Below are 27578 nucleotides of genomic sequence, written 5' to 3'. Positions count from 1 at the left end.
TGTTGCGATGTCTGTTGCAGAGGGCTGTTCATCAGTGAGAGAAACGACGATTGTGACGGGGAACCGCCAGAGACCGTGTCGCTGTAGCCAGTGTCAGGAGAGCCATGGTGCATGGGGTATACCGTTGTCCTAGAAACCCTGGCAGGTTGATCCGGGAAAGATTGGGGTGCAGGCAACATGCGGTTTGAGGGTGGTACTGGAAAGGCTGCATTTTTCATTGCCACAATAATAGCAGTGCTATCGGCAATGGGTCTTTGAGAACCAAAAATCTCTAACACAGTGTAAAGAACTGGCGGAATAGTCCACTGATGCTCAGAGCTCAGTTCACGAATGCGTGACGCAATGGTGGTACCCATTGTGTCCCACTGATCCTCCGTCTCAGACCGCTGCAATAAAGACAGCGCCTCTTGGGTGGCATCTGGCTTGTTATTCTTCCAACGCGGGCGAGCTGCAACGCTGCGGCTCGTCCGCTCGGAACTCACCTCCCTGCTACGACATGCTCTGCTGGCAGGGGCAGTAGTATTGCCACACGACGCATTTTGTTCCCCCACTTCCGGAGTAACTGAAGTGGGGTTCAAATCGGGCGTGCTACGCTGGCTGTCTTCCAAGGCTGGGGTACCTTCTCTGGGCTCATCATCCCGCGACTCCTGTCCCGGCCCATCTTTGTCAGGTGAAGGGGTTGTGACCGAGGGAGGCGCGGCCGTGATGTTCCCGCTGGATCTGTGGACGAAACGAATACCGTTTAGAGACATAGAACCTCAAAATGCGACGCCATGGAAGCCGAGCTAGCTTAGATATTTGCACTTACGCACGCAATGCTCGACTTGTTCTGAGGAAGCGCAGTACCTCCTGGTATGGACACTTTTTTTGTGACGGGGACATGCCGCTTTTTTCACAATCCTTTTCGTGCTTCTTGTAGCGGTCCCGAACAGACCGCCAACGATTCTTGACGTCTTTAACTGCAAAATTACAGATGGCAATTAAACATGGTACAAGCAGTCTGCAAAAGGATGCAATCCACCGACAGCTGCAATAAACAGTGTGGTTAGATGCAGTACAGTTCTGAGTACATCCAAGAAAGAAACAACAAAGCGTTACCAATAGTGTAAACTTACGGATTTCACTGTGGACGGCAGTAGTGGCGGAGTCCCAATCGGGATACATCCCTGTGCAGACCGCAAGCCAGGCGTCCGCCTTTAAATCTCGGTCACAGTAGCCCGGCTCGGCTGGGTCCCAAATCTCAGGCCTACTTTCAACCTGCAGGGGGGAGGAAAGAAGAAAACAAGTTGAATAGCATTCCGAGGGGGGTGGATATGGTTGTGTCAGCGCACACTACACTCACCAATGTTATCATCCTGGCAACGTTGATCCCCATTCGCTGATACCACGCCATTGTCCGGAAATGTGCTTGGCGACAACAGAAAATGGTTTTCGTCCTGTGAGTAATCAGAAAATGGTTACATTTCATTAGATACACAACATTATTGCCCACTAGCGCACAATTGCAAGTCGCCAAAAATAACAACGAGGCTCACATCTACACGTGAGATGCCGAAGGGTGAGCAATAAAAGGATAAAAAGTGATAAAAAAAAAAATTTCAGCTTCCTATGTGTAAGTTAGGGTAGGCAATGCAAAAAGGGACGAAACGCGTGGCCTCGCCCATGCAAAGGAATGCCATGCAACCGGGTGGGGGGGCCATATAATGGTGGAAAGGACCGACTTAACGCCAACCGTGCCCCACGAACAGTTACGCCATAATTGTGGAGCAAAGCAAGGGAGGAAAAAAAGCGGATAACGTGCGTTGCAATGCAAAAGAAAAAGACCATAAATTGTGGAGCAAAGCAAGGGAGGAAAAAAGCGGATAACATGCGTTGCAATGCAAAAGAAAAAGGCCATAAATTGTTGAGCAAAGCAAGGGAGGAAAAAAGCGGATAACATGCGTTGCAATGCAAAAGAAAAAGGACGCAAAAGAGCGCGAAGCGGGCAGGCGAGAGCAAAATATGGTGCGGTGGAGCTGGACGCGTCTTGCCTGCAATGATTGGTGAAGTAGTGCATTACCTTCTTTATCCGAGGTTGAGGATTTTCCCGCTGCTCGTGTCGCTGGGTTGCTTGCCCCGCTGGGGGTAGTGGTGGTGCCTCCGCGGGGGGTTGTAGTGGTGGTGCCTCCGCTGATGTCAGCGCTTTTCCCGCCACTCACGTGGTGGAGTTTCCCGCCTGTGGCCCAGTATTTTCCCCTGGGCTGGTGCTGCTGCCAATCGCTGTGGTGCCGCTGTGGAGAGGTCTGGTGCTGCCGGCAGAGCTCCTGCTCGCTGCTTCCACTCTCCATGAAGTCCAGGCTGAAATGGCGCCAAGCGGCTAAAATGGCCGCTGGACCACTTCCTGTGAACAAACTTTATTGCCCCTCTTTCTCATGCGAACAATCTGCTGCGGAACCGCTTGGAAAAACCGCTACAAAACAAGCAATAGCGGTTTTCATTGCGGTTTTAGCTGCGTTCATGGGGCCCTATGGAAAAAAATCCACTGTGGAAACGTCGAAAGATTGGACATGCTGCATCTTTCAAAACCGCGACGCAGTTGCTTATCCGCACTGCGGCTCTGCGGTAAATTTTACGCCCTGTGAGAACGAGATTTTGGCCAAACACATTGGCACTGCATTGCACTGCAACCGCGACGGAATGGCTGCAATGCGGATATGCAACGGCAAACCGCGGCAAATAAGCACCAAATCCGCCCTGTGTGAACCCAGGCTAACACAAGGCTGAAATTGCCAGACTTTGTAGTTAAACGGGGGAATGATGATAACCAGTTGCCAATTTATTCATAAATTTGTAGGAGGAATAACAGGAACAACATAGTGCCGAGTTTTAAGATTCTCCAAAATGTATACGCCATGGGGAATACAAACCTGTACTATGACAGACATGTCAGTGATGGTAATGGGGCTTCCTTAAATACACTTGTGACAAGTTTTTAAGGAATTCCCCCAACTGAAGAACCCCTGTCCATGTTCCCTATTAGGCCTCATTCACACGAGCGCTGTTTTAGCGCAGTATAGGCCCGTGAAAAGATTGCGGCTATACTGCACTAATGATCGCGTGAACTGGTGATTTCCAGCTATTTTAATTAGCCCGTTCACATGATGGGAGGGTCGTGGTGTGTGTTTTCCAGCTCCCGTAGAAGTCTATACAAAGCGCACACCACAGATAGGTCAGGTCCTATCGTTTCTTGCACCACGGAGCTCAGATGCGACCTTGAAATCTTATATCCTATATTTGTTAGGTGCACAAATTTAGCGTGCCTAACATTCTTTCATGTGAACGCTTCTATTGGAAACCATTGGTTCGTGAAAACAGCGCTTGTGTGAACGAGGCCTTAAGGACCTCTCTGGTAGCTGTTGTAGGGAACAGCTCAGGAGAACGGCTTCTGTTCTAAAGGATTTGGCTTAGTAATTTGTGACATGAAAACCCATTAATTTGGTTGCTGTTGCAGGAAGTGATGTGATGTATCAACTGAGTACTGGGGGTGTTAGTAGTCCGACCTGTGACAATCAGCTGATTGCTGAGGGGGCTACTTTCTAGAAAGAATTTCAACCAGATTTCTTACAAATATCAGTCTTGCAGTTAATCTATCTTTATGATACAACGCTGGTGCAGTACCATCGTGTATCAGGGCTTTGATGATCCTACATATTGTGCTTGTTCCCGCTTTCTCCTGATCACCTTGGTAAGCACGGATCATTATGGCTGTATAATAATCATGCATGCAGCTGGTGATGATACTGTGTCCAGCCTAAGATCCCTTGAGATTTTAGCTTGAATTATTGTTCTTGCGTTTCCTTTTGTAGTCGCTGCATGCCCATCTGCTATCGTATTTGTCATAAGGGAGTTTTTATAAGAGACGAGTATGTGTCGTACTGGCATTATAACATATTGAGGCCATCCGATATCGCGGCTTAAAGATGTAGCAAAGTTTAACTTGGTTTTTACTGCAGTAAGACAAGTTTCTGTGCTACAACTTGTTTGCTCTTTCCATGGCTTTTCAATAGCTTCTGTTATGTGAAGATAACAATAGCTTTTCAATAATGGCAGAAAGTGGTGGATCCAAGATTATACGTTATTCCCTATAGTATAGGGGATAACTTGCTAATCGGTTGGGGTCTTACCTCTAAGATCTTTACTGCTCCCGAGAATGGGGGTCTCATGTCCCTCATCTTCTTCACTGCAGGGTTAATGCACGTTCTGCAATTAGGAGGAGACTGAATGGAGCGTGAGTTCGTTTGCAAAAGCAGCACTCCATTCACTATCAATGGGACCGCTGAGATAGCCAAGTGGCAAGCACTGGGGGATTTCTGTCAATCCTACTGAAATGAATGGAGTGCTGACCACGCATGATTAGCCAGCGCCCTCTTTCATTCGTACGTCTTTGTGGGGAGAGAAGCGACTCATGCAGTGACAGGCAGTGGTGGACATGGGACCCCTGTTCTCATAATTGGCAGGGGCTTCGTGGTGAGATCCCCATTGATCAGCACCTTATGCCCATATTGTGAATAGGGTATAACTTGTAATCTTGGTACAACACTTTTTTTTAAGATGAGATAACTTGTCCCGGAAGGCTGTCACTGTAAAGTTATACTTTGCTACATCTGTGCTACAATTATTGCTTTACATGCAGAGATTTTTCTTTTTCATCACCTTATTCTTTTTATCACTCGCAGTAGTTACAGGTTTATGGTGGTAGACCGGCTCGGTACGGATCTGCAGAAGCTGCAAAAGAACAACGGTGGCAAACTGCCTGCAAAGGCAGTAATGCAAATTGGCATTCGTATGGTAAGTAAAAAATATCTCAATGGCTTTTAATGGGAATTTCACCACTTAGTTCTCTTCTTGCATACCATAGAGACATGTCAGAAGATAACATCACCGAGGGTTAATAAACTGCTACGAGTTTTCATTACAGTTGGCTCAGCATAAAAGGAAAAGCCCCCAAACACCCTTTGTGCTAGTCTCAAAGCTTTCTGGACCCAGTTGGACTCAACGGGCTGTCCATGTAATCCATGATTAAAAAGGATCCTCTGTTTAGCATCTCTCAGCTCCGGCTATCGCTCGCAAGCGACTCGGTTTCCCATAAGAAAACATTGTGATTGCAGTAATCTTATAATTTTACCACCACTCACAAACCAGTCCCAAGCCTTATGGTTAAACTTCACGGTTGTGTTCGTGCATTAGTCTTCTCCAAATTGTATAATTCTCTATTCTGGGAAATGAATCCTGCAGATTCTGCAGTCCCATCGTGGTTTACCGTAAAAATCCTTTAGTAGAACGGTGCCCCATACAGATGTTTTGTTACGCAAGACTTGAAACCAAGCAAAATGGGATAAAATAATTAACTAGCTTTTTCTCAGAAAAACCTGCAGTTGAGGAGGAGGGCTAACTTTTAAAAAAATGCCCTTTCTAAGCTGAACCAATGGGCTCAATTGAATTCTATGTTTACTGAAATTGCAATAAGGGGCAAGGCATAAACGGGGCTTTTCCTGGTCTTGGAAATCGGGGCTGTTGAATAGTTGGTATTTGCAGAATGGAACATAGAAGGCTAAATGTTTTTTTTACAGTACCATCACTTTTAAAGACTGTTTAGTGAGTACAACAAGCATAATGCATAGTGAACTGTAACTTGTATTTAAAGGGTTATTCCAATCTTAGACATTTGTCATATCCACCCAATATGCCATAAATGTTAGGGTCAGGGAACCACCCATGTACCCATCCCAGAGGTGTACCTGACCCTATCTGGTATCGTATCAGCCACTGCATCCATTGAATGGAGAGGTGGTCAGACTTACCGTAACAGATGAACTTGCTGCTTTTCTTTAAAGGGGTCGTCCAGTCACCAGACAAAATTGTTGCTACAGCATCAACTTTCTTGAAATATCAAAAAGAGCAACAATTGCCTGTACTCTACCGCAGGGATCCAGTACTCTTGCCCTGCTGTCTCCCGGAGATTGTTGTGGAAGATGACGTAAGTCGAAGACACCTAACTGTGGCAGCCAATTGGAAGCTGCAGTGCCCCATTCTCCTGATATCAGCGCTCACAACCTGGGTAACATGATTCCAGAAGTTCAAAACTGTGACGCTGTAGCCCCTGTCTGCAGGACTCGTGTATCTTCGGCTGATGTCATTGTTCACAACGATCACCAGGAGGACGTCGGGGCAACAGATGGGTAAGTACTGCTTGTTGTTTTAAGACAGTTCAGCTATAGGGGCAATGTCTGGTAGCGGCTCAACCCCTTAACACAAAAGTGAATGGGAGATCGGAAACAATGTAGCACATCTAGTTGGACTGTTTCCGTAATCCCAGCCATTTATCCACTCAGTCATCCATTCAGGGGACCCCCGTTTTGGACTCCTCAGACATTTATGATATATCCACAGGAGGGTATGACCCTTTAATGAATTTGGGCAGGAAAAAAAAATCAACATCTGAGCAGTCCTACACAATCCAATGTGACACCCTGCACTGGAGTGCATTCACATGCAGCAGATTTGATGTTGCTTTTTCCCAGCTGAAGAATTTGTGTTAAAAGCTGCACTATTTGGTGGGGATTTTGCTGCGGATCTGCAGCAGATTGCAACCCCTCAAGGGAGGAAGTTTGCTGTGGATCTACATCAAAATCTGCAATAACTGGTGAAAATTTTGGTGCAGACCCACATGTGTGAACGCACCCTGAGGCCTTAGTCAGACGGGCGATTTTTCGCGCGATTCGCGCATATATAGAACCAATGGTTCGCTATGGTATCGGTCACATGGCCGCTTTTTATGCGGATATGCGATAAATTATAGGACACGACGATTCGCAGATCGCGCCTATCTGCGTTCGGCGTTTTATGTGCGCACCAAAATCATTTACTGCAGCTAGCTGCGTTTTTTTTTTTGACGGCCAGTCTAAGTTTCATGCGCATTTTGATGCACATGGCGATTTTACTCCGGTCAGACGGGCGTTTTGCTGCGACGATTAACGCGGCTAGGTGCAGATTTTTCCCGCAATTTTTCGCCCCCGGTCACGCGATTAACGCATCCGTCATGCGATCCGCAAATCGCGCGAAAAAACGCCCGTCTGACTAAGGCCTTACAGTGGCCTTCTCTTATTTTAACTTTTTCTCTGTTACTTGCATTACAGCTGGATGTATTGGAATACATACATGAACACGAGTATGTACATGGCGATATTAAAGCAGGAAATATTTTACTTCACACTTCGGATACCCACAAGGTAACTGTGTTTAGTTTGTAAGAAGTAACATGGTATGTAAGGCCAAATGAAGACGGTGTCCATCTAGTTCAGCCTGTTAATCCTCCTATGTTGTTGATCCAGAGGAAGGCAAAAACTCCAAGAGGCAGGAGCCAATTAGCCCTTTTGGGGGAAAAATTCCTTCCCGACTCCTTAATGGCAATCAGACTGTTCCCTGGATCAACCTGTAATAGTTCCTACCTACCCGTATACCTGGATTAACAATTAACCTAAGATTTATATCCTGTAATATCCTTCCGCTCTAGAAAGACATCAAGTCCCCTTTTAAACTCCTCTATGGATTTTGCCATCACCACATCCTCAGGCAGGGAGTTCCACAGTCTAACTGCTCTTACAGTAAAGAACCCTTTTCTGTGTTGGTGATGAAACCTGCTATCTTCTAGACGTAGCGGATGCCCTCTCGTTACCGTTGCAGTCCTTGGTGTAAATAGATTGTGGGAGAGATCCTTGTAGTACCCTGTTTCCCCGAAAATAAGACGCGTCTTATATTAATTTTTGCTCCCAAATATGCGCTACGTCTTATTTTCAGGGGGTGTCTTATTTCGCCGCGGCAAATCCGTCTGTGGCTGCTAATCCCTCAATTGGCCAGCTTTGTGGACGTAATTTCTCAGAAATCTCGTCCACATGGGACAGCAAATCTGTCACGGCAAAGCTGGGAGAAGCCAGTGTTGTGGTGCGGATTCACCGGCCACAGAAACGGAAAATCGTGCAGCCAGGTCACTTCAAAACAAGCGGCTGAGTGCCGTGGGTTTTGAAGCAGCGCTTTCCTGGCAGAAATCTCGCTGTTTATCGCTGTGGCCAAACCGCAACATTTCTGCTGGAAATACGCTCTGTGAGAACCCAGCCTTAAGAATCACACAGGGTGCCTGACTCACACACAGAGCCATAAAAAAATAAGGGCTGTAAAGTAACGCACCTGTCTGCAGACAGAAGTTCCTGGACCACTTGTAAGCAGGGATGGTATTGCAGCTTCTGGCCACCAGGGGGAGCTCATCACAGCAGACATGTACAGCAGGAACAGAACGTACAGTATGGACTTTTCCAGCCAGCAAGGGGAGCTCACAACAGCACACTCGTACAGCACAGCAGGGACAGGATAACAGCAGACTGTCTGCAGATCTACCTGTACATCTGGAGGTAGGAGACAACGGGGATGGCAGCAGGGGACAGGCCTCTTGACTTGCCTGCACACTTTACTATGCCTTACTATCGGGGGGTGCCTTATATTTGGGACTTCTGCAAATTTCAGGGGGTGCCTTATTTTCAGGGGGTGTCTTATTTTCGGGGAAACACGGTAGCTCTTTTATGAAAAGAATACTGGGGGAGATTTCTTTATTCATACCGGTGCTCTCCTACATTGATCAGCCTGCCATATTGTGTGTAATGCGTGGATACTTTAAGACGTCTCTGCTCATGTTTGGTGACGTTCTCCATTTCTGAGCCATCCTAATTCATAAAAAAAAGTTGAACAGCACTCCAAATGTATGAACAGCAATGGATGCTGAGCCTTGTCTGTAGGAATAATCCTGATTACCCAACCGTATAGATCATCAGAAGAAGTAGCAGGCGGCTTCGAAAGTAAAACATCAAAAAAACGATCTTTTTATTCCATGAAAGCAGGTGCGATGTTTCGGGTGAGCATTGCCTTTGCAGCCGCTACGGCGCTCCTGCTTTTATGGAATGAAAAGATCCCTTTTTGACGACGCACTTTGGAAGCTGCTTGCTACTTCTGATGGGCCGTCCTAATTGACGCTATCAGTAATAGAAGAATATGACCGCATCGATGGTGCGAAAAACAAGATATCCTCTTTATTCCTCCATGACAAACATACACCAACATTTCAACTCGAAGAGTCTTCATCTAGCATAATTGATGCTATAATCTGCTTTTCTTTCTGGGCCTTGTCATTGGCCTGGTTTTGTCAATTATCATATATATTTGAGTATAAGCCGACTTTTTCAGCACATTTTTTTTCATGCTGAAAAAGTTCCCCCTCGGCTTATACTCAAGTGAGCTAGGCTAGGTAAAAAAAAATGCAATGCTCAGCCAGCAGCTGTGATCGTTTCCTCGGCGATGCGGCAAGCTGCTCTGTAATCCTCCCCGCTGTCATCTCTCTCTGCTAAATGGGGCTTTGCATTCTCCCGCCGTCAGCATGTAAGCGCTGTGATTGGATCGAGTGCCAGCCAATCACAGCCGGAACTCGATCATTCACTGAATGACCTCATTGAATGGTTGTGATTGGTTCATTGAGCACCGGCTGTGATTGGCTTTCACTCGATCCAATCACAGCGCTTACTTGCAGACAGTGGGGGAATTCAAAGCCCCATTTAAGAGAGAGATGACAGTGGGGAGGATTACAGAGCAGCCTGCCACACCACTGGGAAGACCATCGCACGGGGGACACAGACGCTGGCTGTGAGGTTAGTATTGCAGTTTTTTTTTAACCTAGTCTAGCTAGTCTTATACTTGAGGCACCTAATTTTCCCAGTTTTTTTTATGGTAAAATTAGGTGCCTTGGGTCGGCTTATGCTCGAATATATACGGTATTTTTTATTTTTTTTCCTCGAAAAACTAAAACCTCCTTATTATTGAAGACTTATACGTGTACAAGGCTAGCAGCCGTTTCCTGCTTTCCTAGTTTTGACTTGCCATATGGATTTTTGCTTCGAACGCCTGGTCGTAGGATCGGTTCAGCAATCCTGCTAATAATCTTGTAAACCCAATGACTGCTATTCGGTTTTAGTTGAGAAAGAGAGAAATAAAGAAGAAAAAAAAAAAGCCTGTTTTGCCATTTAAGTGTCTCTAGGTATTTCTGCGTCTTCCGTGTGTCATCCACTGCTCGGGCTTTATGCGGTGTGATACACGGCTCTATTTTTAGCTGAAGTGTTAGTTCCCAAGTTTGCAGGCGCTAGCTTCATTCCTGTATTCTTTCGGCGGTTGGAAGTGTTATGCAGATTAGCATAGATTAACAAATATGACTCTCCATAAAACATGTTGCGGCGTATAATGCCATTGGTTTGCTTACAATGGGGGATGATTTATTTTCAAGCAGGAAAACCATGCATTGCTATTTTAACATGTTTTAACATATTTTAGCAAATAAAATGAGCTGCTTTGAATATGCAGCTGCTATGGAGATTTGAATTGGAATGAAAACATTGGCTTTTTAGATTGGCTTTATTTTTTTTTGACTCCTTTTCACATTTTTTTCGCATTGTGCAGCCAGCAGCACACCCAGCAGTAAAGAGGGTTATATTTAAGAACAGGTAGGAATAATTTAGGGACATTGTATGTGGTAAACACTGATTAACCTCATCAGCCGCCGCGCTCTCCTACCAGCGCAGCAATTTTACATGTATCGTTTTATAGCAACGTTACAGAAATGCCAACATAGTCTGCGGCGGTGTACGGCGTGCGCACAGGGGTTCACAAGGAATACCGCATTGAAGGTGGAGCGCGGATTCAACTACCAAGACGTTTTGCTTGTTTTAAAGAACTAGGTGATATATATGTGCGTTTCACAGCGATTTTATGAATTGCAGTCCTGGAAAATGCAAAGTGGGACACAAAAATGGGCCGAACACCACAATGTTATGGAAGCTGTCCAAAAGAAAATCTGTGTTGCCCATAGCAAGCAATCACAGCGCAACTTTCATCTTACCTCAGCAGTAGAAGAAATAGCAACCAATCACAGCGCAGCTTTCATTTTACCTCAGCAGTATATGAAATGGCACCAATCACTGCTCAGTTTTCATTTAACCTCAGCAGTAGAAAAAATAGCGACCAATCACAGCGCAGCTTTCATATTACCTCAGCAGTATAAGGAATAGCAACCAATCACAGTGCAGCTTTCATTTTACCTCAGCAGTGTAAGGAATAGCAACCAATCACAGCGCAGCTTTCATTTTACCTCAGCAGTGTAAGGAATAGCAACCAATCACAGCGCAGCTTTCATTTTGCCTCAGCAGTTGAAGAAATAGCGACCAATCACAGCACAGTTTTTTATTTTACCTCAGCTGTATAGGAAATGAAAGCTGCGCTGTAATTGGTTGCTTTTTCTTATACTGCTGAGGTAAAATAAAAAGCTGCACTGTGATTGGTTGCTATTCCTTATACTGCTGAGGTAATATGAAAGCTGCGCTGTGATTGGTCGCTATTTTTTCTACTGCTGAGGTAAAATGAAAACTGAGCAGTGATTGGTGCCATTTCATATACTGCTGAGGTAAAATGAAAGCTGCGCTGTGATTGGTTGCTATTTCTTCTACTGCTGAGGTAAGATGAAAGTTGCGCTGTGATTGCTTGCTATGGGCAACACAGATTTTCTTTTGGACAGCTTCTATAACATTGTGGTGTTCGGCTCATTTTTGTGTCCCACTTTGTATTTTCCAGGACTGCAATTCATAAAATCGCTGTGACACGCACGGATATATCACCTAATACAACATGTTTGTATTCTGCGGCTTCTACATATCGCTGTATGTAGACACTGCATTCTAAGGGCTCACTCACACAACTATATGTTGCCTGTGTATTATGCAGGTATTTTTTGCCTGCGTAATACGCAGTGCTAAAAGCCTGTTGATTTACATTAGGCCAATCAAACCCATGTTTCTCACGTGAGCGTACTCGTGCATAAAAAAAACGCAACATGTCCTATTTTTGGTGCATATTACGTGCCATTATCGTAGTCTGGTGCATAGATACATATCTTTCATGCATACTTGCTGCGCACAACATATTACCTGCATAAAGAAATACGCATATAATATGCAGGCTACATCCGGTTGTCTGGAAGAGCCATAAGACCCATTTACACGTAATGGTTACTGCTCAAAATGTGATCAAATGACCGAATTTGAGCAATAATCGTTACATGTAAATGCGGGCATTGTACTTTTTTTTTTTTTTGAACTATGATTTTAAGGTGAACTTAAAATCCATCATTCAGCTACTGGAGGTAAAGCAGTTTGCATTTATCTCCAGTGACCACTCGCTGTTCTCTCCATGGGGAGCCAGCAGATTACATTGTATTCTGCTGGAAGCCCCAAGGAGAATAATGCAGCTGTGTGCACAGCTGGGCGTGGGATAAATCACGCACTGGGCTCTGCAAACGGATTCTGGAGGCCTGTTTACATGCAAATGAAGATGATAAACGGTTAATGGTCATTAACATTTTATGCAAAAAGATTGCTAAAACTTTCAATCGTTTGAAAGTTTATCTTTGCATGTAAATAGACCTTTAGTATCAATAGATCTGTCAATGAAACTAGATTGACAGCTTGTTTTTCATCCCTTATCTCTCCTCTCCTGCACTTTTTATCAACTAATTTAACGTAAACGTTAGCTGATAAGAGGAAATCTAAAGGCCCATTTACACCCAACGATTGTTGCTTAAAATTCATTCAAACAGTGGCATATGAGCGATAATCGTTACGTGAAAATGCTGCCACCATTTTACTCTTCGCTGAACGATGATTTTAAGGTGAGTTTAAAATCCATCATTCAGCCGGAGAGAGATAATAGGGACCACACGCTGTGTTCTGCACGGGAGACGGAAATTACATTGTATTCTGCCAACAGCCCATGCGAGAACAATGGAGCTGTTTGCAGAGCTCAGACCACATGCTGTGCTCTTCAGACAGCTCCCATAGGCCCTTTTACACGCAAATGAAGCTGATATAGTGTGTCACTGGACAGTAGTGTCGATTAACACTTTATGCAAAACGATCACTAAAACTGTCAATCATTTGAAAGATTATCTTTGGTGTAAATGGGCCTTAAGTCATCAGTCCAGTCTTAAGGTCCTTTTACACAGCACGAGTGTCGGACAAATGATGCCCGACACCCATCCCGGTGTACACTCGCTCCTGTGCTGTTACACAGCAGTGAGCATTGCTGGATCGCTCACAGCGCAGCCAGCAGGGAGGCGGGGCTGCTGGAGTAGAGTTCTCTCCCCACTCTCAATTCACTGTAAGCAGTGGCTGCTCAGTACTGAACAACTGCTGTTTACACCGAACGATGGTCGTTCAGGATTGGACTATTCTCTTTCAGTCATTCAGTTTCTTCATGCTTTTACACAGGACTTGTTTTGATCGACCAGAACGATAATCGTCCCGTGTAAAAGGACCTCTATTGACAGTTTGAGACTAAGGTACTTTTACTCTGGGTGATTATCTTCTGAATAATCTTTTGAATCGGCGATCGTCATACCGTGTACACACTTCCATCGACAGAGCACTGAGCGCTCGGTGCTCGCTAGTCGATTTATTTCAGCTGACTGAAACAAAGCAACCAGCGAGTGACTTCGGTGTAAACAGGAGTTGTCCAATCTATCAATGCATTATCACTCACAGTAGCAATCACAGGCCATGGCATGCCTGTTTAATGTGATTGGAGGACGGGTGGCAGTAGAGATCTCCGGCATCTCCTCCTCCATTCACTGAATAACGCTTGCTCCTGTGTGAAAGCACAGGAGCGTTGGTTGTTGGGAAGACTGTGGGGCACTTAAACGCCCAACAGTTGTCCTATGTAAAGCAGCCTTCAGACTGCAGTGTCAATATACAGTAGTATGTAGAAACTGCAGAAGACAAATGGTGCAAAATTTGTAATTCTATTGCGAAAATTGTCAGACCAAAATACATACATTTAAGCGAAATTGTCACCCAAAGGTGTCCAAAGCCGTTAATACTGTGCGGAGGCTGCTGACCGTCCCTACAGATGAACTTGAGTATTTCAAGCTGACCGTTACAGCCATATATTCCCCTAAGTAGAGTATCCACCTCTATAACATCCATGTACTCTAAACGAACTTATGGAAAGGGACTGCCCTGCTGTGAAAGACCCCTGTAACACGTAAGGGTGCCTTTAGAAAGTGGAACATCAAAAGGAGGTTATGTGGTGGTTTTTTTCTTATGCCTTCCAGCCTACTAATAAAGAGAAAGTTGAAAAGATGTCTTTAACTAAGAAAGGTCTTCAGGACGTGAATCCCTTAAATGATAATTTATTCTGTTTTGTCTGTCTTTTTCTATTATTTTTATTAGCACATACACTCTGTATTACTATTCTTCTTTGTGTGTCGAAAATGACAAACTTTACAAACCTTTACACAATTAAAGCAAACCTTCTAATCTGATAAAGTATCTTCGTGAAACGCGAGAACTTCTAAGATATAAACTGAGAGGACACATAAAAGACACATTGCAGTTTATGATGTGTAGATACCCACCTGGAGAGATGAAAACTTGGGAGATAAAGAAGAGGGAAAAAAACTGAAAAATGGCTAAATTCAGAAACAAGATATGACTATGATGGGAAGGATTTAAAGTGGAAGGGTAACTGTTATAGCCCCCAGATGTGCATATTTTATCTTGAGGCACCATTTGGTTTAATAAAATGTAGATCAAAGCTTGTCCTTAACCTGTAAGTTTCTTAAGGCTTAATTATAAAGGTTATACTTTCAAAGGACAAAAGCATTATTCATTTATCTCTTCTCGTCTTCCAGGTTTATCTTGCAGATTATGGACTTTCTTACAGATACTGCCCCAATGGGAAACACAAAGAATATAAAGAAGACCCAAGAAAATGTCACAATGGGACAATTGAGTTTACCAGCAGAGATGCTCACAAGGGGGTTGGTATGTTCCTTTTTATAGTTATTACTGTATGAGTAGTTTAATTAAAAGAATATATAATGTGTAAAGTGAACAGGGATCTTTTACAGTTGCATTCTGTCACACGTAATTGGACGTGACTGCAGTACTTCACTTGTGTTTGTGTGTTTGTGTGTGTGTATATATACATGCACACACATATACATGTATGAGCTAAATGCACACAAATGGGTTTAGGAGCCATGTGCTGTCTATATAATTCCATCATACGGACCCATTTTAGCCTATGAAGCATGCAGGAAAGTACTCCCGGCATGCCCTACTACTGTCTTTTCCATGGACGACAGATAGAATATGTGAATGTGCTGTGTCCATGTACACGGATGAGGGGCAAACACCCTGAAACACTGTCTGTGTATGGTTTTCTGGCTTGGTTTCCTATTCCCAATTATTGTTAAGACTTGTTAGAAAGTCACATTGATTGGAAGAAATGCTGACATCCAATAGGTGGCGCTGCAGAGGTATTTTTTCCATCTTCCTTGTTTGCATTGGACAGTACACACTCATGTCAATGTGCGGTCTGATGCGAGTTTGGCGTAACTCACAGTTACGGCTAGTGTTCAACTAGCCATACTTGTGATATAAAGGTTGGTCAGTACTACTTAAGTAAGCAAAATAAATACAGGTGCAAATCTGTTGTAGAAAATTCAATAGCGGATTTGTGTGTATAAGCCAGCTCCCCTACATAGGACGATGTGTGCACCAGCTGCATGACTCTATCTGGGTGTGGAGGACACATTGGATATCTGCTTTAGCCTTGGTAGTAGTTCACACTACCGAATAACCGAGCAACGGTACAACACAGAGATGAAGGAAAATCTGTTGCAGAACTGTTATATCATAAAGAACACAAGTATTAAGGCCTCCTGTCTACAAGCGTAGCAATATCCCGCTGCAGATCTCTGCCGCGGGAGCCGCCATCGGGGAGCGCTGACAGCTCTCCGTGCTGAGCCTGTCTGACAGATAGGCTCACCATGGAGAATCGTTATGATTCTCCGCTCGTGGACAGGTGGGCTGCACTTTCAGTAGCAACACAATGGAAAGCGTTCACTGCATTACCTGTGGCCGGATTATCGCAGCGGATAACCTAGTGAACAATCGCCCGTGGGCAGGCAGGCTTACTAAAACAGACATGTCAGGAGAAACTGGTCCTCTTCAACTCCTCAAGGACACAGCCTATTTTGGCCATATGAATGCTACGCTTTTTGGGGGGATTTTCATTTCCACTTTTCAAAACTTTTTTTTCCGTTGACATGGCTGTATGAGGTCTTTTTTGCGTGGTAAACTGTAGTTTTGTTTTTTTTTTGGTACCATTTTTGGGCACATATAATGTATTGCAAAACTTTTATTAATTTTTGGAGGAAGGAAAGGAGAGAACACCAATTCTGTTATTTGCTTTTTTCTTTTTTTACAGCGTTAATCATATAGCATAAGGGCTCATTCAGACAAGCGTGTTTATGTGCGTACAATTGTGCGAACATAACCATGTGTCCATTAGAACCATTGGCTGGTGTGTTCACATGTCCGTGTTTTACAGACGTGCAAACGCATGTACCTGCAAAGCATAGGACATGCATGCACGCATAGGTCCATACTGCGCGTCAGTATTCCCAGCGGAGAGTCCTCTTATCACTGAAAACTGTGAAAGCACGGTCACAGTGTTTAGTGATAATGGCACTCTCCACGGGGAGTAAAGAATCCCCTGCCACAGATGTCACTGCTGTGGCAGAGGATCGCGATATTCTCCCATTGCTTTCAATGGGGCCGCCACTGCTTTTCAGCCAATCACAGGCAGCGCCTGGCCATTCATTGAATTCAATGCCTGTGATTGGCTGAGTGCTGTGACCAATCACAGACAGCTCTGAGCTGTCATTCAATGAATGGCTGAGCGCTGCCTGTGATTGGTTGTGCGCTCAGCCAATCAGATACAGCTCTCTCAGCAGGTGGGGATTTAAATCCCCGCCTGCTGAAAGAATGTCACTACACTGCTGTAAGATAAAGCGGCTAGATGCACCATGTTTTTTTTTCTTCTGCAGTTTGGTACAATTACAAATGATAAAGTTTTAGTTTTTTTCCCTTTCGCAGAATAAAAATCCTTTTTGGAATTTTTATTTTGACATTGTTGCATTCAAAGTCTTTATAACTTCTTTTTTTTTTTTTTTTTTCCATGCATGGAGCTCTGTGAGGACTTGTCTTTTTTTTGTTTTTGCTTTATTTTAACGTTTTTTGCTTTGCAGGATAGTGTGGTAAATTTATGGTACACGCCGTTATGGATCTGATTATGCCAAATGTGTGGAGGGATTTTTTTCTTTTTTTTTTTATTCTATTTTCTATACAAGAGAGGAGGGAGCGCAAAAAAAGGGTGGTTTATTTTATTGTTCTTGTTTTATGCGTTTTCTTTTTTTTGTTTGTTTGTTTTTATAGTATTTTATACAAGTCCCTGTAGGGGACTTGAACCAAAAAAGATCTGATCATTATGAAAATGTTCACATAGCGGAGGGCATATGATGTCACAGAAGGAGCCCTCTTTGAACCCTATATGTGCTGTGATTTACATTGTGGCAACAGGAGGCTGGCTATCAGTTACAGCCAGTTCCCACATTCTGAGTCTACGTCCTATTGCTTAACTACTGCTATTTCAGAACGTTAACATGCGTACTATGACATTAAAGGGTTAAAGCAGCACCAAAAAAAAACTTTGCTTGAGGCATTAGGCCGCCTGCACACGGGCGGAAATCCCGCGGCGGTATTTCCCGCGGGATTTCCGCCACTGAAAGTTTGCATAGGAGTGCATTACAATACGCACTCCTATGCAGACGGCCGCGGTTTGGCCGCGCGAAATCTTGCGCGGCAAACAAACCGCGGCATGTCCTATTTTTGTGCGGGGCTCGCACTCACCCGGCCGCCGGCTCCGGTCTGCGCATGCGCCGGCTGCGCCGCAGCCGGCACATGAAAGAGCCGGGGCCGCCAGGCGCGGGTGAGTACGCGCTCGTCTCTGCAGGCTCTCGGGTCGGGTCCCGCGGCGAGAATTCTCGCTGCCGGATCCGACCCGCTCGTCTGCAGGCGGCCTTAGAGTTGACATTTATTGTTTTTTTTTCAGTGCAAAATATGGAGATGTAACTCTACTGCACTGGCAAATTCTGTTACGTTTGTCATTTGATAACTTTTATTTAACCCCTTGAGTGGCACGCCCGGAAATTTTCTGGGACGAGCTCCACTGCTCATAGTGACGTATCACTATGGGAGCTGCAGAGCACAATGCCACAAGCTGTGACAGTGTGCTCTGCCTGCACAGACCCACAGAGAACAAAGCAAGGGCTTTGAAAAAACAGCAGAAGATATTGCCGATATGCCGGCAATCTCCTGCTTTGTTTACAGGTTGCCATAGAGACCATCGGCTTGTCAGAAGCAAACCAATGGTCTCTGTGGCAGGGAGAGCTGGTGCTTGGCTGTCAGAGGACAGCTAGGTACCAGCTCTCACAGCAGAGATCAGAGAAAACCTCCGATCTGTGCTGTGTTAACCCTTTACATGCTGCAGTCTATGTGACTGCAGCATGTAAAGGGCTGTCACTGCAGCATGTAAAGGGCTGTCACCATCGGACCCCCGGAATGTGATCAGGGGTCCTGATGGGTCCCTGTGAAAGTCCCCTAAAGTGACAAAAAAAGGAAAAAAATTATTAAAAAAATAATAAAAACACTTGTCTCCCTTTACTTTGTAAAAAATCAAAAATACAATCACACATGTGGTATCCATGCGTCGTAATGACCCAGAGAAGGAAGTTAATACATTATTTAACCCCTTAATGACATGGCCCCTTTTTTTCTTTTTTCCCCATTTCTTTTTTTCCTTCCCCCTGTTTAACAAAAATCACAACTTGTCCCGCAAAAAACAAGCCCTTATATGGCCATGTCAATGGAAAAATGAAAAAGTTATGGCTCTTGAGAGGCAACTGCAAAATTAGTTGAAATTTAATGATTAGACCATTTTAAAAAACCTGCCCTGGTGGGCACGACAGGGTGGTAGGAAACCCGCCACTCAAGGGGTTAAAGGGGTTCTATCATTAAAAAAAAAAAAAATCAATACTTGCCTATTCCCTTCGCGTCAGTCTTCTTACCACATCTTCTCCTCGCCGATCTTCTCCTGGCTCCTACAGTCCCCTGGGTCCCCTCACGTCCAGCCGGGCGATTCTTCTTCCTGTGACTTTACGTCCATTCACAGGCATTCTCCTTCCTGCAGATCAGTAGACCCGGTCACTAGTGACGTAATGTTCACTGCCTAGCAGAGAATGCAGACTCCTATATCGGGCTATTATCAAGACTGCGCATGCGTGCTGTCTCGCGGCAATAGTATATGAACACTCACGGTAAGTCAGCGGCATGCGCAGTCTTTGCAATAGCCTGACATAGGATTCAGCATTCCTTCCTAGGCAGTCAACCACACTGACCTGCTGGAAGAAGACTGCCAAGAATGGACGCTCCATAACAGGATGAAGAGGATACAGCCAGTTGGAGGTGAGGTGACCCGGGGGACTGGAGAAGATCAGCGAAGAGAAGATGCAGTAAGAAGACTTAACTGGTGAGGAATAGGTAAGTATTGATTTTTAAAAAAATTTTTTTTATATGACGAAACCTCTGTAAGCCTCTTGAGTTATTTTAATTCGCAGAAAAGAAACAGAACAACAGCAGCTTCAGCTCTGCTGCATCTGTATATGGTATTTGTGTATATTGTATCTGAAAATGTCACTTTAAGTGCGTTTCCAAAGACTCTCTAGCTTATTCATTTACGTACATAATGTATATAATAACCTTGTGAGGATTCGCACACAGAATCGCAGGTAATATCCAGTCTCCTCTTTCCTCAGGCCCTCCTGCTGTTTATTGTGTTCTTGATGGTAGCAGAGCATCAAACCTGAGCTTTTACCAAGTGTTACCTCCGCCTTTGTTTGACCACTAACAATGAACTGACCCTAACAGTCTAGTTCAGTCTGGATCAAATATTCTGTGCAGCTTGTTTTGTATTTTAACTTAGGCAGACTTCACTATTTTCTCCTTTTATTTCTTTGTCCTTCCTTTTTTTTTTTCTTTCCTTTTCTTTCTGTCCACCCACAGTGTTCTTTCTTCAAAATAATGAAAACACTTAACGTGGCCCTGAAGCATTAAATAATTTTGATGAAGGTACATGGTTAAATCGTATACCTTGAGATTTCTGAGAAATATTCGTGTAGAAGAAATGCAGAGAAATTACACAAGCTTGAAATTTTCTCAGAGAAATTTTCTATAAGCACGAAGAAGTTAGTTCAAAGAAAACTTTAGTAACTTGAGTGTCTCTCATTATATTGGCTTAATTTGGGTGCTAGACCACCGTTTGAGCAACATGTCATTCTAGACAGTCTATAGCTCTTCAAGGGGTTGTCTAGTTTATAAAGCTGATTTTGAACCGTACATGGGAAATATGCTTTAATAGGAATGGGCCTCGTGTGGCGCAGAGTGTTAAGGCAACAGAATGTGGTCCTAAGCTCTCACTCAGGACCTGAAGGTTGCGGGCTCAAGGTTGACTCAGCTTTCCATCCTTCCGAGGTCGGTAAAATGAGTATCCAGCTTGCGAGGGGTAATAAACAAATTACCTGAAAGCTCTGTGGAATAAGTTGGTGCTATACAAATAACAAGTCCCTTCCCCATAGGGGGTATTTTTTCAGAGCCCTCATCTATTAGCCAGAGCAGAGAGCATCTCTTGCTCTGGAACAGTGTTTTTCAGACTTTCTAAGCGTAGTACCCCCTAGGCAAACAGAATTTAACAAAGTACTCTCAAAGATAAAATATCTTAGGATTGTCGGAGAAAAAATATTTTTTTTACAAGCGGGACCCCTATGGCACAACACAACTAAGGAGCTCATCCTTACCTCTCTCCTGCTCCTCATGTGTCCTCCACCGGTGGCTCCAACCTTGCCGCCAATGACAGGGCTCAGCGGGCTTACAGGGCGTCACGGGCTGACTCCAGCCTGTAAGCTAAATGCACAGCAGAGTCCTGGAGCGGACAGTGGAGGGCACACTGGGAGAATTATTAGCTCCTTTGCTATGTTGTGCCATGGGAGACCCGTTTTGTATAAAAATAAAAAATTTCCCCGGACAACCCCTTTAGGGCTTAGTCACACGGGCGCATCGGCACCCGTGTTACTACACTAAAAGACGGCCGCACTGCAGATGCGGACGAATCTCCGCACCGCCGGAAGAAAGAACATGTGATCAGCTCCATTGCCAGTCATGTGTTCTTTCTTCGGCGCCGGGGAGTCATCCGTCCCGAAGTGCACCCGTCTTCTTCGTGCAGTAAGGCAACAGCGCCCGTGTGACTAAGCCCTTAAGCAGATGTTCTCCTCAGGGATTATACACAGGGGCGTGTTTTTGTCCCGTTATGTGACTCTGATAATCACGGCTGCGTAACGGGACAAAACGAAACCCTTCATTTCAATGGTTTAGTGTTCACGATTGGGATTTTCACTCGTGTACGGGCGAGAAACAATAGTATTAACTGCTTGCGGGAAAGATAGGGCAGGGTGTATCTTCCTGCTATATTTTTTTTTTTTCAAACTCCTGCTTTGTGGCTCAGAGTTTGAACAGACAGCAGACGGCCAACTAAAACTGTCCTAACGAAATAAACAGAGTTGTGAGCTAGATTCTTCTCAGTATATACACATAGAGCTGAGGTAGATTCTCATAGATATATGCACATAGAGGTGAGGTAGATTCTCCTCAGTATATACACATGGAGGTGAGGTAGATTCTCCTCAGTATATACACATGGAGGTGAGGTAGAGTCTCCTCAGTATATGGACATAGTGGTGAGGTAGATTCTCCTCAGTATATGCACAAAGAGGTGAGGTATATTCTTCTCAGTATATACACATGGAGGTGAGGTAGAGTCTCCTCTGTATATGCACATAGAGGTGAGGTAGAGTCTCCTCAATATATACATGTAGAGGTGACGCAGATTCTCCTCAGTATATGCACATAGAGGTGAGGTATATTGTTCTCAGTATATACACATGGAGATGAGGTAGATTCTCATAGGTATATGCACATAGAGGTGAGGTAGATTCTCCTCAGTATATGCACAAAGAGGTGAGGTATATTCTTCTCAGTATATACACATGGAGATGAGGTAGATTCTCCTCAGTATATAGGCATAGAGGTGAGGTAGAGTCTCTTCAGTATATGCACATAGTGGTGAGATAGATTCTCCTTCGTATATGCACATAGAGGTGAGATAGATTCTCCTCAGTATATGCACATAGAGGTGAGGTAGAGTCTCCTCAGTATATACATGTAGAGGTGAAGTAGATTCTCCTCAGTATATGCACATAGAGGTGAGGTATATTCTTCTCAGTATATACACAAAGAGGTGAGGGAGGCGAGATAAATTCTCCTCAGTATATACACATAGAGGTGAGGTAGATTCTCCTCAGTATAATGCACATAGAGGTGAGGTAGATTCTCCTCAGTATATGCACATAGAGGTGAGGTATATTGTTCTCAGTATATACACATGGAGGTGAGGTAGATTCTCCTCAGTATATAGACATAGAGGTGAGGTATATTGTTCTCAGTATATACACATGGAGATGAGGTAGATTCTCCTCAGTATAATGCACATAGAGGTGAGGTAGAGTCTCCTCAGTATATGCACATAGAGGTGAGGTAGAGTCTCCTCAGTATATACACATAGAGGTGAGGTAGATTCTCCTCAGTATATGCACATAGAGGTGAGGTTGATTCTCCTCAGTATATACACATAGAGGTGAGGTAGATTCTCCTCAGTATATACACATAGAGGTGAGGTAGATTCTCCTCAGCATATGTACATAGAGGTGAAGTAGATTCTCCTCAGTATATAGACATAGAGGTGAGGTAGATTCTCCTTAGTATATAGACATAGAGGTGGGGTAGATATTAAATTTGTGACCCTCTTTCTTACCTTATTTACATACCAAATTTCTGAGATTTGCATTTTAATTGTGAATTATCGCGTTTTGACAAATTAATTTTTCAAAAAGGCCTGCTTACTTCGTCTCCACGACCTGAAGGTAGAATGTATAGAAAAAAATTATTTCCCTAGGCTGCATGGTTTCTGAGAAAACAACTATCTCGTGCATCATGGTTTTTCTCACTTCAAATTGAATAATCAAGTTATGACCCCTTTACTTTTCCTATATAGGACCTAAAGAACTGTTTTAGGCTTCTTCTATGTGTTTCCGCTTTAAAGACGAGCGATTAGCATTGCTGAACTATTCATTTTTCACACGCGTGAGAAAAATCAAATATTCCAATGGCTGAAATGGGAAGAAGCGCAGAAATGCATGGCATGCGTGTGTGATGGAATTTGTATTTTATTTTTTCTTATGTTCCCATGGGAACAGCAGAATAACCCAAAAAATAGGACATGCTGATATTTTTCAATCTCGCACTATCTGTGTAAATGAAAATTCACTTGCGTAAATTAACCAATTGAAAATAATGGGTTATTGCAATGTGCAAGTTCTGTACGTTTCACATTCACACAGATCTCCTGTGTAAAATATATTTAATTTTACTCTGTGACTAGGATGAGAATCAGTAGTGAATTTTCATACCACTCCTGGCAGACATACTTCAGATACGTCACCACCTTGTATATGTGAATATACTTTAAAGAAAGGTATGGAACAGCATAGTAAACTACACTATTCCATAGAAATGCAAAGTGTAAAAGAATACCTATACTATGGCCGCCTGCAGATGGCCGGGTCAGATCCTGATGCGAGAATTCTCACAGCGGGATCCTACCTGCGCCCCTGCTGGGACCAGTGCGGGTCTCACCTGCTCCCACGGTTCCGGCTCTGTGATGTGCCGGCCAGTCAGTGCATGTGCAGAGTGGAGCCAGCCCGGCACTACTGACATTTCTGTGCGAGCATGTGCTAGACCCGCACAAAAATAGAACATGCCGTGATTTGTTTTCCGTGTGTGATTTCACGCGGACAAATCGCAGCAGTCTGCCTGGGATTTCGTTTTCTAATGCAATCCTATGGCAGCGGCCACGGGCGGAAATTCTGTGGGAAATCCCGCCGCAGAATTTCCGCCCGTGTGCAGGGGGCCTAAGTGGCAAATTAAAAAGCAGGTGTTAACATTTTAGAACGTGTCCCTCCACATGCTGCTACTGTGTAATCAGTGAAGAGTGTGCCATATGGGACCCTTTATGGTCGATGTAATACACTGCATGCCTATACAGTTGGATATGTCTCAGTCCTCCATCAGAGAGGTGTGGGTCAGGAGCTTTTCTGGCAAATATGTCAAATGAAGAGTCTTGCTGTGATGTGAACAGGCCTTGTAAAGTAGGTCCTAAAGTGGGGCTACATTTTTAATAGGCTTCTGTTTTACAGTTCTGTATAACCATGAAAAAGTGTACATTTGTACTTTTCCTTCTATTACCTTTTCAAGCCGAAAATAAACTCCACCCCAATAATAAGCCTTACCCCTATTTTTGGGGGTGGTGGGGGGCCTTGAAATATTAGCCCTCTCTGGAAAATAAGTCCTAGCTACACTAGGTTTAAAAAAAAAAAAAAAGCAATACTCACCTAGCTACCGGTATCTGTGTCCCTTGCGCTGGTCTCTGGCGCTGTGGCAGGCAGGAGTACTCGGCGCTGATGGGATTCTCTTCTGGTGCCTCCAGTAAGAGAGCGCTGTGATTGGATCGAGCGCCAGCCAATCAAAGCCGGCACTCCATCATTCACAGCCTTTCAGTGTATGACATCACTGAGTGGCTGTAATTGGTTCATCGAGTGTCGGCTCTGATTGGCTGGCCCTCGATCCAATCACAGCACTTACCAGAGAATCCTATCAGTGCTGAGAACTGCAGCAGCGTGGAGACCAGCGCGAGAGACACAGACGCTGCCAGCTGGGTAAGTATAAGACACCCCCTGAAAATAAGACACTGTGCCTCTTTTGAGGCAAAAATTAATGTAAGGCAGGGTCTTATTTTTTGGGAAACACGGTTCTACCATCACATTGAATGGCTGTAATTGGTTCTCTGATTGGCACAGCCAATCACTGCAGCGCTCGATGAACCAATCAGAGCAGTCGCTTGCTGGAGGCAGGGTTTACAAACCCTGTTACCAGCAAGCAATCTTCTGTGTGAGGCTTAAAACTGCAAGGAAGCATGCCGCAACTGTGAAGACCAGAGGGAGGGACCCGGATGACGCCTGCTAGGTAAATATGACAAGACTTCCCCAAATTAATATAAGACAGGGTCTTATTTTCAGGGAAACACTGTATACTAGATATGCTAATAAACGGATATGCTGTCTTGCATGTTTGAAGTTTACTGCATATATAAGAAAAATTTCAAAAGAGCTTGAAGCATTCAACTGTATGCTACATCCATGTTGTACAAATCTGTAGTATAGAGCCCATAACCCACTATGCTGATTTATCCACAGACACACAGTGGTTGTGGCATGCTTCATCTTATGCTGTATTCCACTCTACTATCACTGCTTTCTCAGGAAGTTGGAAAAGTACTGTAAATTGCATTTGGCATCTTGGTCAAACAGGACCGCGATGAGAATACCTCTCTATACAAGGTGCCTGTGAGGACAAACAACCAAGCACGGTTGAGTTACACCGTTTCTGTAACTCCCATTGAAGTGAATGGGAGTTGCAGAAACTGCATAGCAGGCTGTGAACTATGTTGTTTCCGAAACTTGGGAGAGCTACCTATATTACACTATTTCCATAACATCTATTCACTTCTATGAGAGGTATGGAAAGCACCTTACTGTATCCGTATTTCCCAACTACCTCATTCAGTCCCAACTGGCCGCATTCAGTCGGACCATGTGGGGGAAGGGGGGGTACAGATCTTAGGTGCAGGTACCACCTCAGAGACCCCCATCTATCGGACTTTCTTGTGTATATTCCATAATGTCTGAGATAAAAATGCCCCTTTTAACTTCTCCAATTGGGATGTAGCTGGGGGCTTGGCAGGGTGGGACACAAGGAATTGCCAGCAAGCTGCCCTGTGTTGGCCAGGATATTTAGGTGCAAGGCCAGTGCAGTAAACTAAATACTTGTCTCGGGCGAAGGATGCTATTGAAAACTGACTAATGATCTACAGATGCCGGAAGTTTTATCCACTTGACCTGATATTCATTGTTAACCATTTCCAAGGTCACAACCTGAATTATTGTAGAAAGGGATGGAGCCCTTAGGAACATGCGAGGAAACGGCTCGATGCTTTGCCCAAGATTCTGCTTATGTACAAAAGTAAAATGCGTTTAGAAAAAGGTATAAAACAAAAATCTGACAAACAAGGATTAAACTTGCATTTTATTTCTCGACCGCCCTCCTGCGAGACCCTCTATAAATCTTTAAAGTATTGCATTTTTAAACTGTTCTCCTAGCCTTTCATATATTCTACTTACTTAAAGGGGTGGTCTCGCGAAACCAAGTGGGGTTATACACTTCCGTATGGCCATATTAATGCACTTTGTAATGTACATTGTGCATTAAATATGAGCCATACAGAAGTTATTCCACTTACCTGTTCCGTTGCTAGCGTCCTCGTCTCCATGGTTCCGTCTAAATTCGCTGGCAGCTTGCTTTTTTAGACGCGCTTGCGCAGTCCGGTCTTCTCCATTCAGCACGAGCCGCTTCAGTGTGCTCCCCGCTACAGCTCTTCTGCGCATGCGCAGACGAGCTGTCACTGCTCGGGAGCGCGCTGAAGCGGCCATTCTGCACCATCCTCTGTTAGAGGAAGGTGCAGAAACTGGAGCTGCCCAGCGGAGAAGACCAGCCCAGCCCAGCCGCCCCGAGAAGCCTCCCAGGTAAGTGATGGGTCGGGGGGGGGCTGCCGCTGCGCCGGGCTGCGCCGGGGGGGGCTGCCGCTGCGCCGGGGGGGGGGGGCTGTCGCTAGGCCGGGGGGGCTGCCGCTGCGCCGGGGGAGCTAGCGCTAGGCCGGGGGGGCTGTCGCTAGGCCGGGGGAGCTAGCGCTAGGCCGGGGGGGGCTGTCGCTAGGCCGGGGGGGCTGCCGCTGCGCCGGGGGAGCTAGCGCTAGGCCGGGGGGGCTGTCGCTGCGATGGGGGGGGCTGTCGCTGCGATGGGGGGGGCTGTCGCTAGGCCGGGGGGGCTGTCGCTAGGCCGGGGGGGCTGCCGCTGCGCCGGGGGAACTAGCGCTGGGGAGCCGGGGGCTAGCGCCGCTTACCTGCTGCCTGGCGGTGGGCGTCTGGTCGGCGGCTGCGATGCGTCCGGTTGCCATGGAGACACAGCTGGCGGCGTCTCGGGAGCGCGCACGTCGGGCTGAAGCAAGGGCTGTACACTTTGGGAGAAGAACCGGCGGCCATCTTTGGAAAAGTTTTTAAAAGTTGCTGAAACGCTGGAACAGTGAGTAGAAACCGGCTTTAAAAGTCATTTAAACGGGTGCTTAGTTTTGTATGCTGAATAAGGGGGACTGGGCAAAAAAAAAAATTAACTGCTTCCTCGAGACATCTCCTTTAAACTCACTTTGACGGTATTGGAAACACATTTCCAGCTAAATTACATACATAGTCCTTTTTATTGGATATTGATTGTACT

At 44.9% G+C, this 27578-nt stretch overlaps 1 protein-coding gene across 1 annotated transcript in view; it reads left to right on the top strand.

Annotated features, from left to right (window-relative positions):
• Positions 1-27578, top strand: part of VRK2 (VRK serine/threonine kinase 2) — a 107045-nt gene that overhangs the window by 19999 nt on the left and 59468 nt on the right. Inside the window, exons 6-8 of the mRNA XM_066595742.1 lie at positions 4716-4827; positions 7176-7268; positions 14810-14942. Coding sequence (XP_066451839.1) covers positions 4716-4827; positions 7176-7268; positions 14810-14942 — 338 coding nt within the window. The remainder of the gene's footprint in view (positions 1-4715; positions 4828-7175; positions 7269-14809; positions 14943-27578) is intronic.

The sequence above is a fragment of the Eleutherodactylus coqui genome, chromosome 3 (genome assembly GCF_035609145.1).
Source record: "Eleutherodactylus coqui strain aEleCoq1 chromosome 3, aEleCoq1.hap1, whole genome shotgun sequence".
NCBI lineage: Eukaryota > Metazoa > Chordata > Amphibia > Anura > Eleutherodactylidae > Eleutherodactylus > Eleutherodactylus coqui.
The sequence above is the reverse complement of the archived record's forward strand: the minus strand, read 5'-3'. Positions and strand labels throughout refer to the sequence as shown.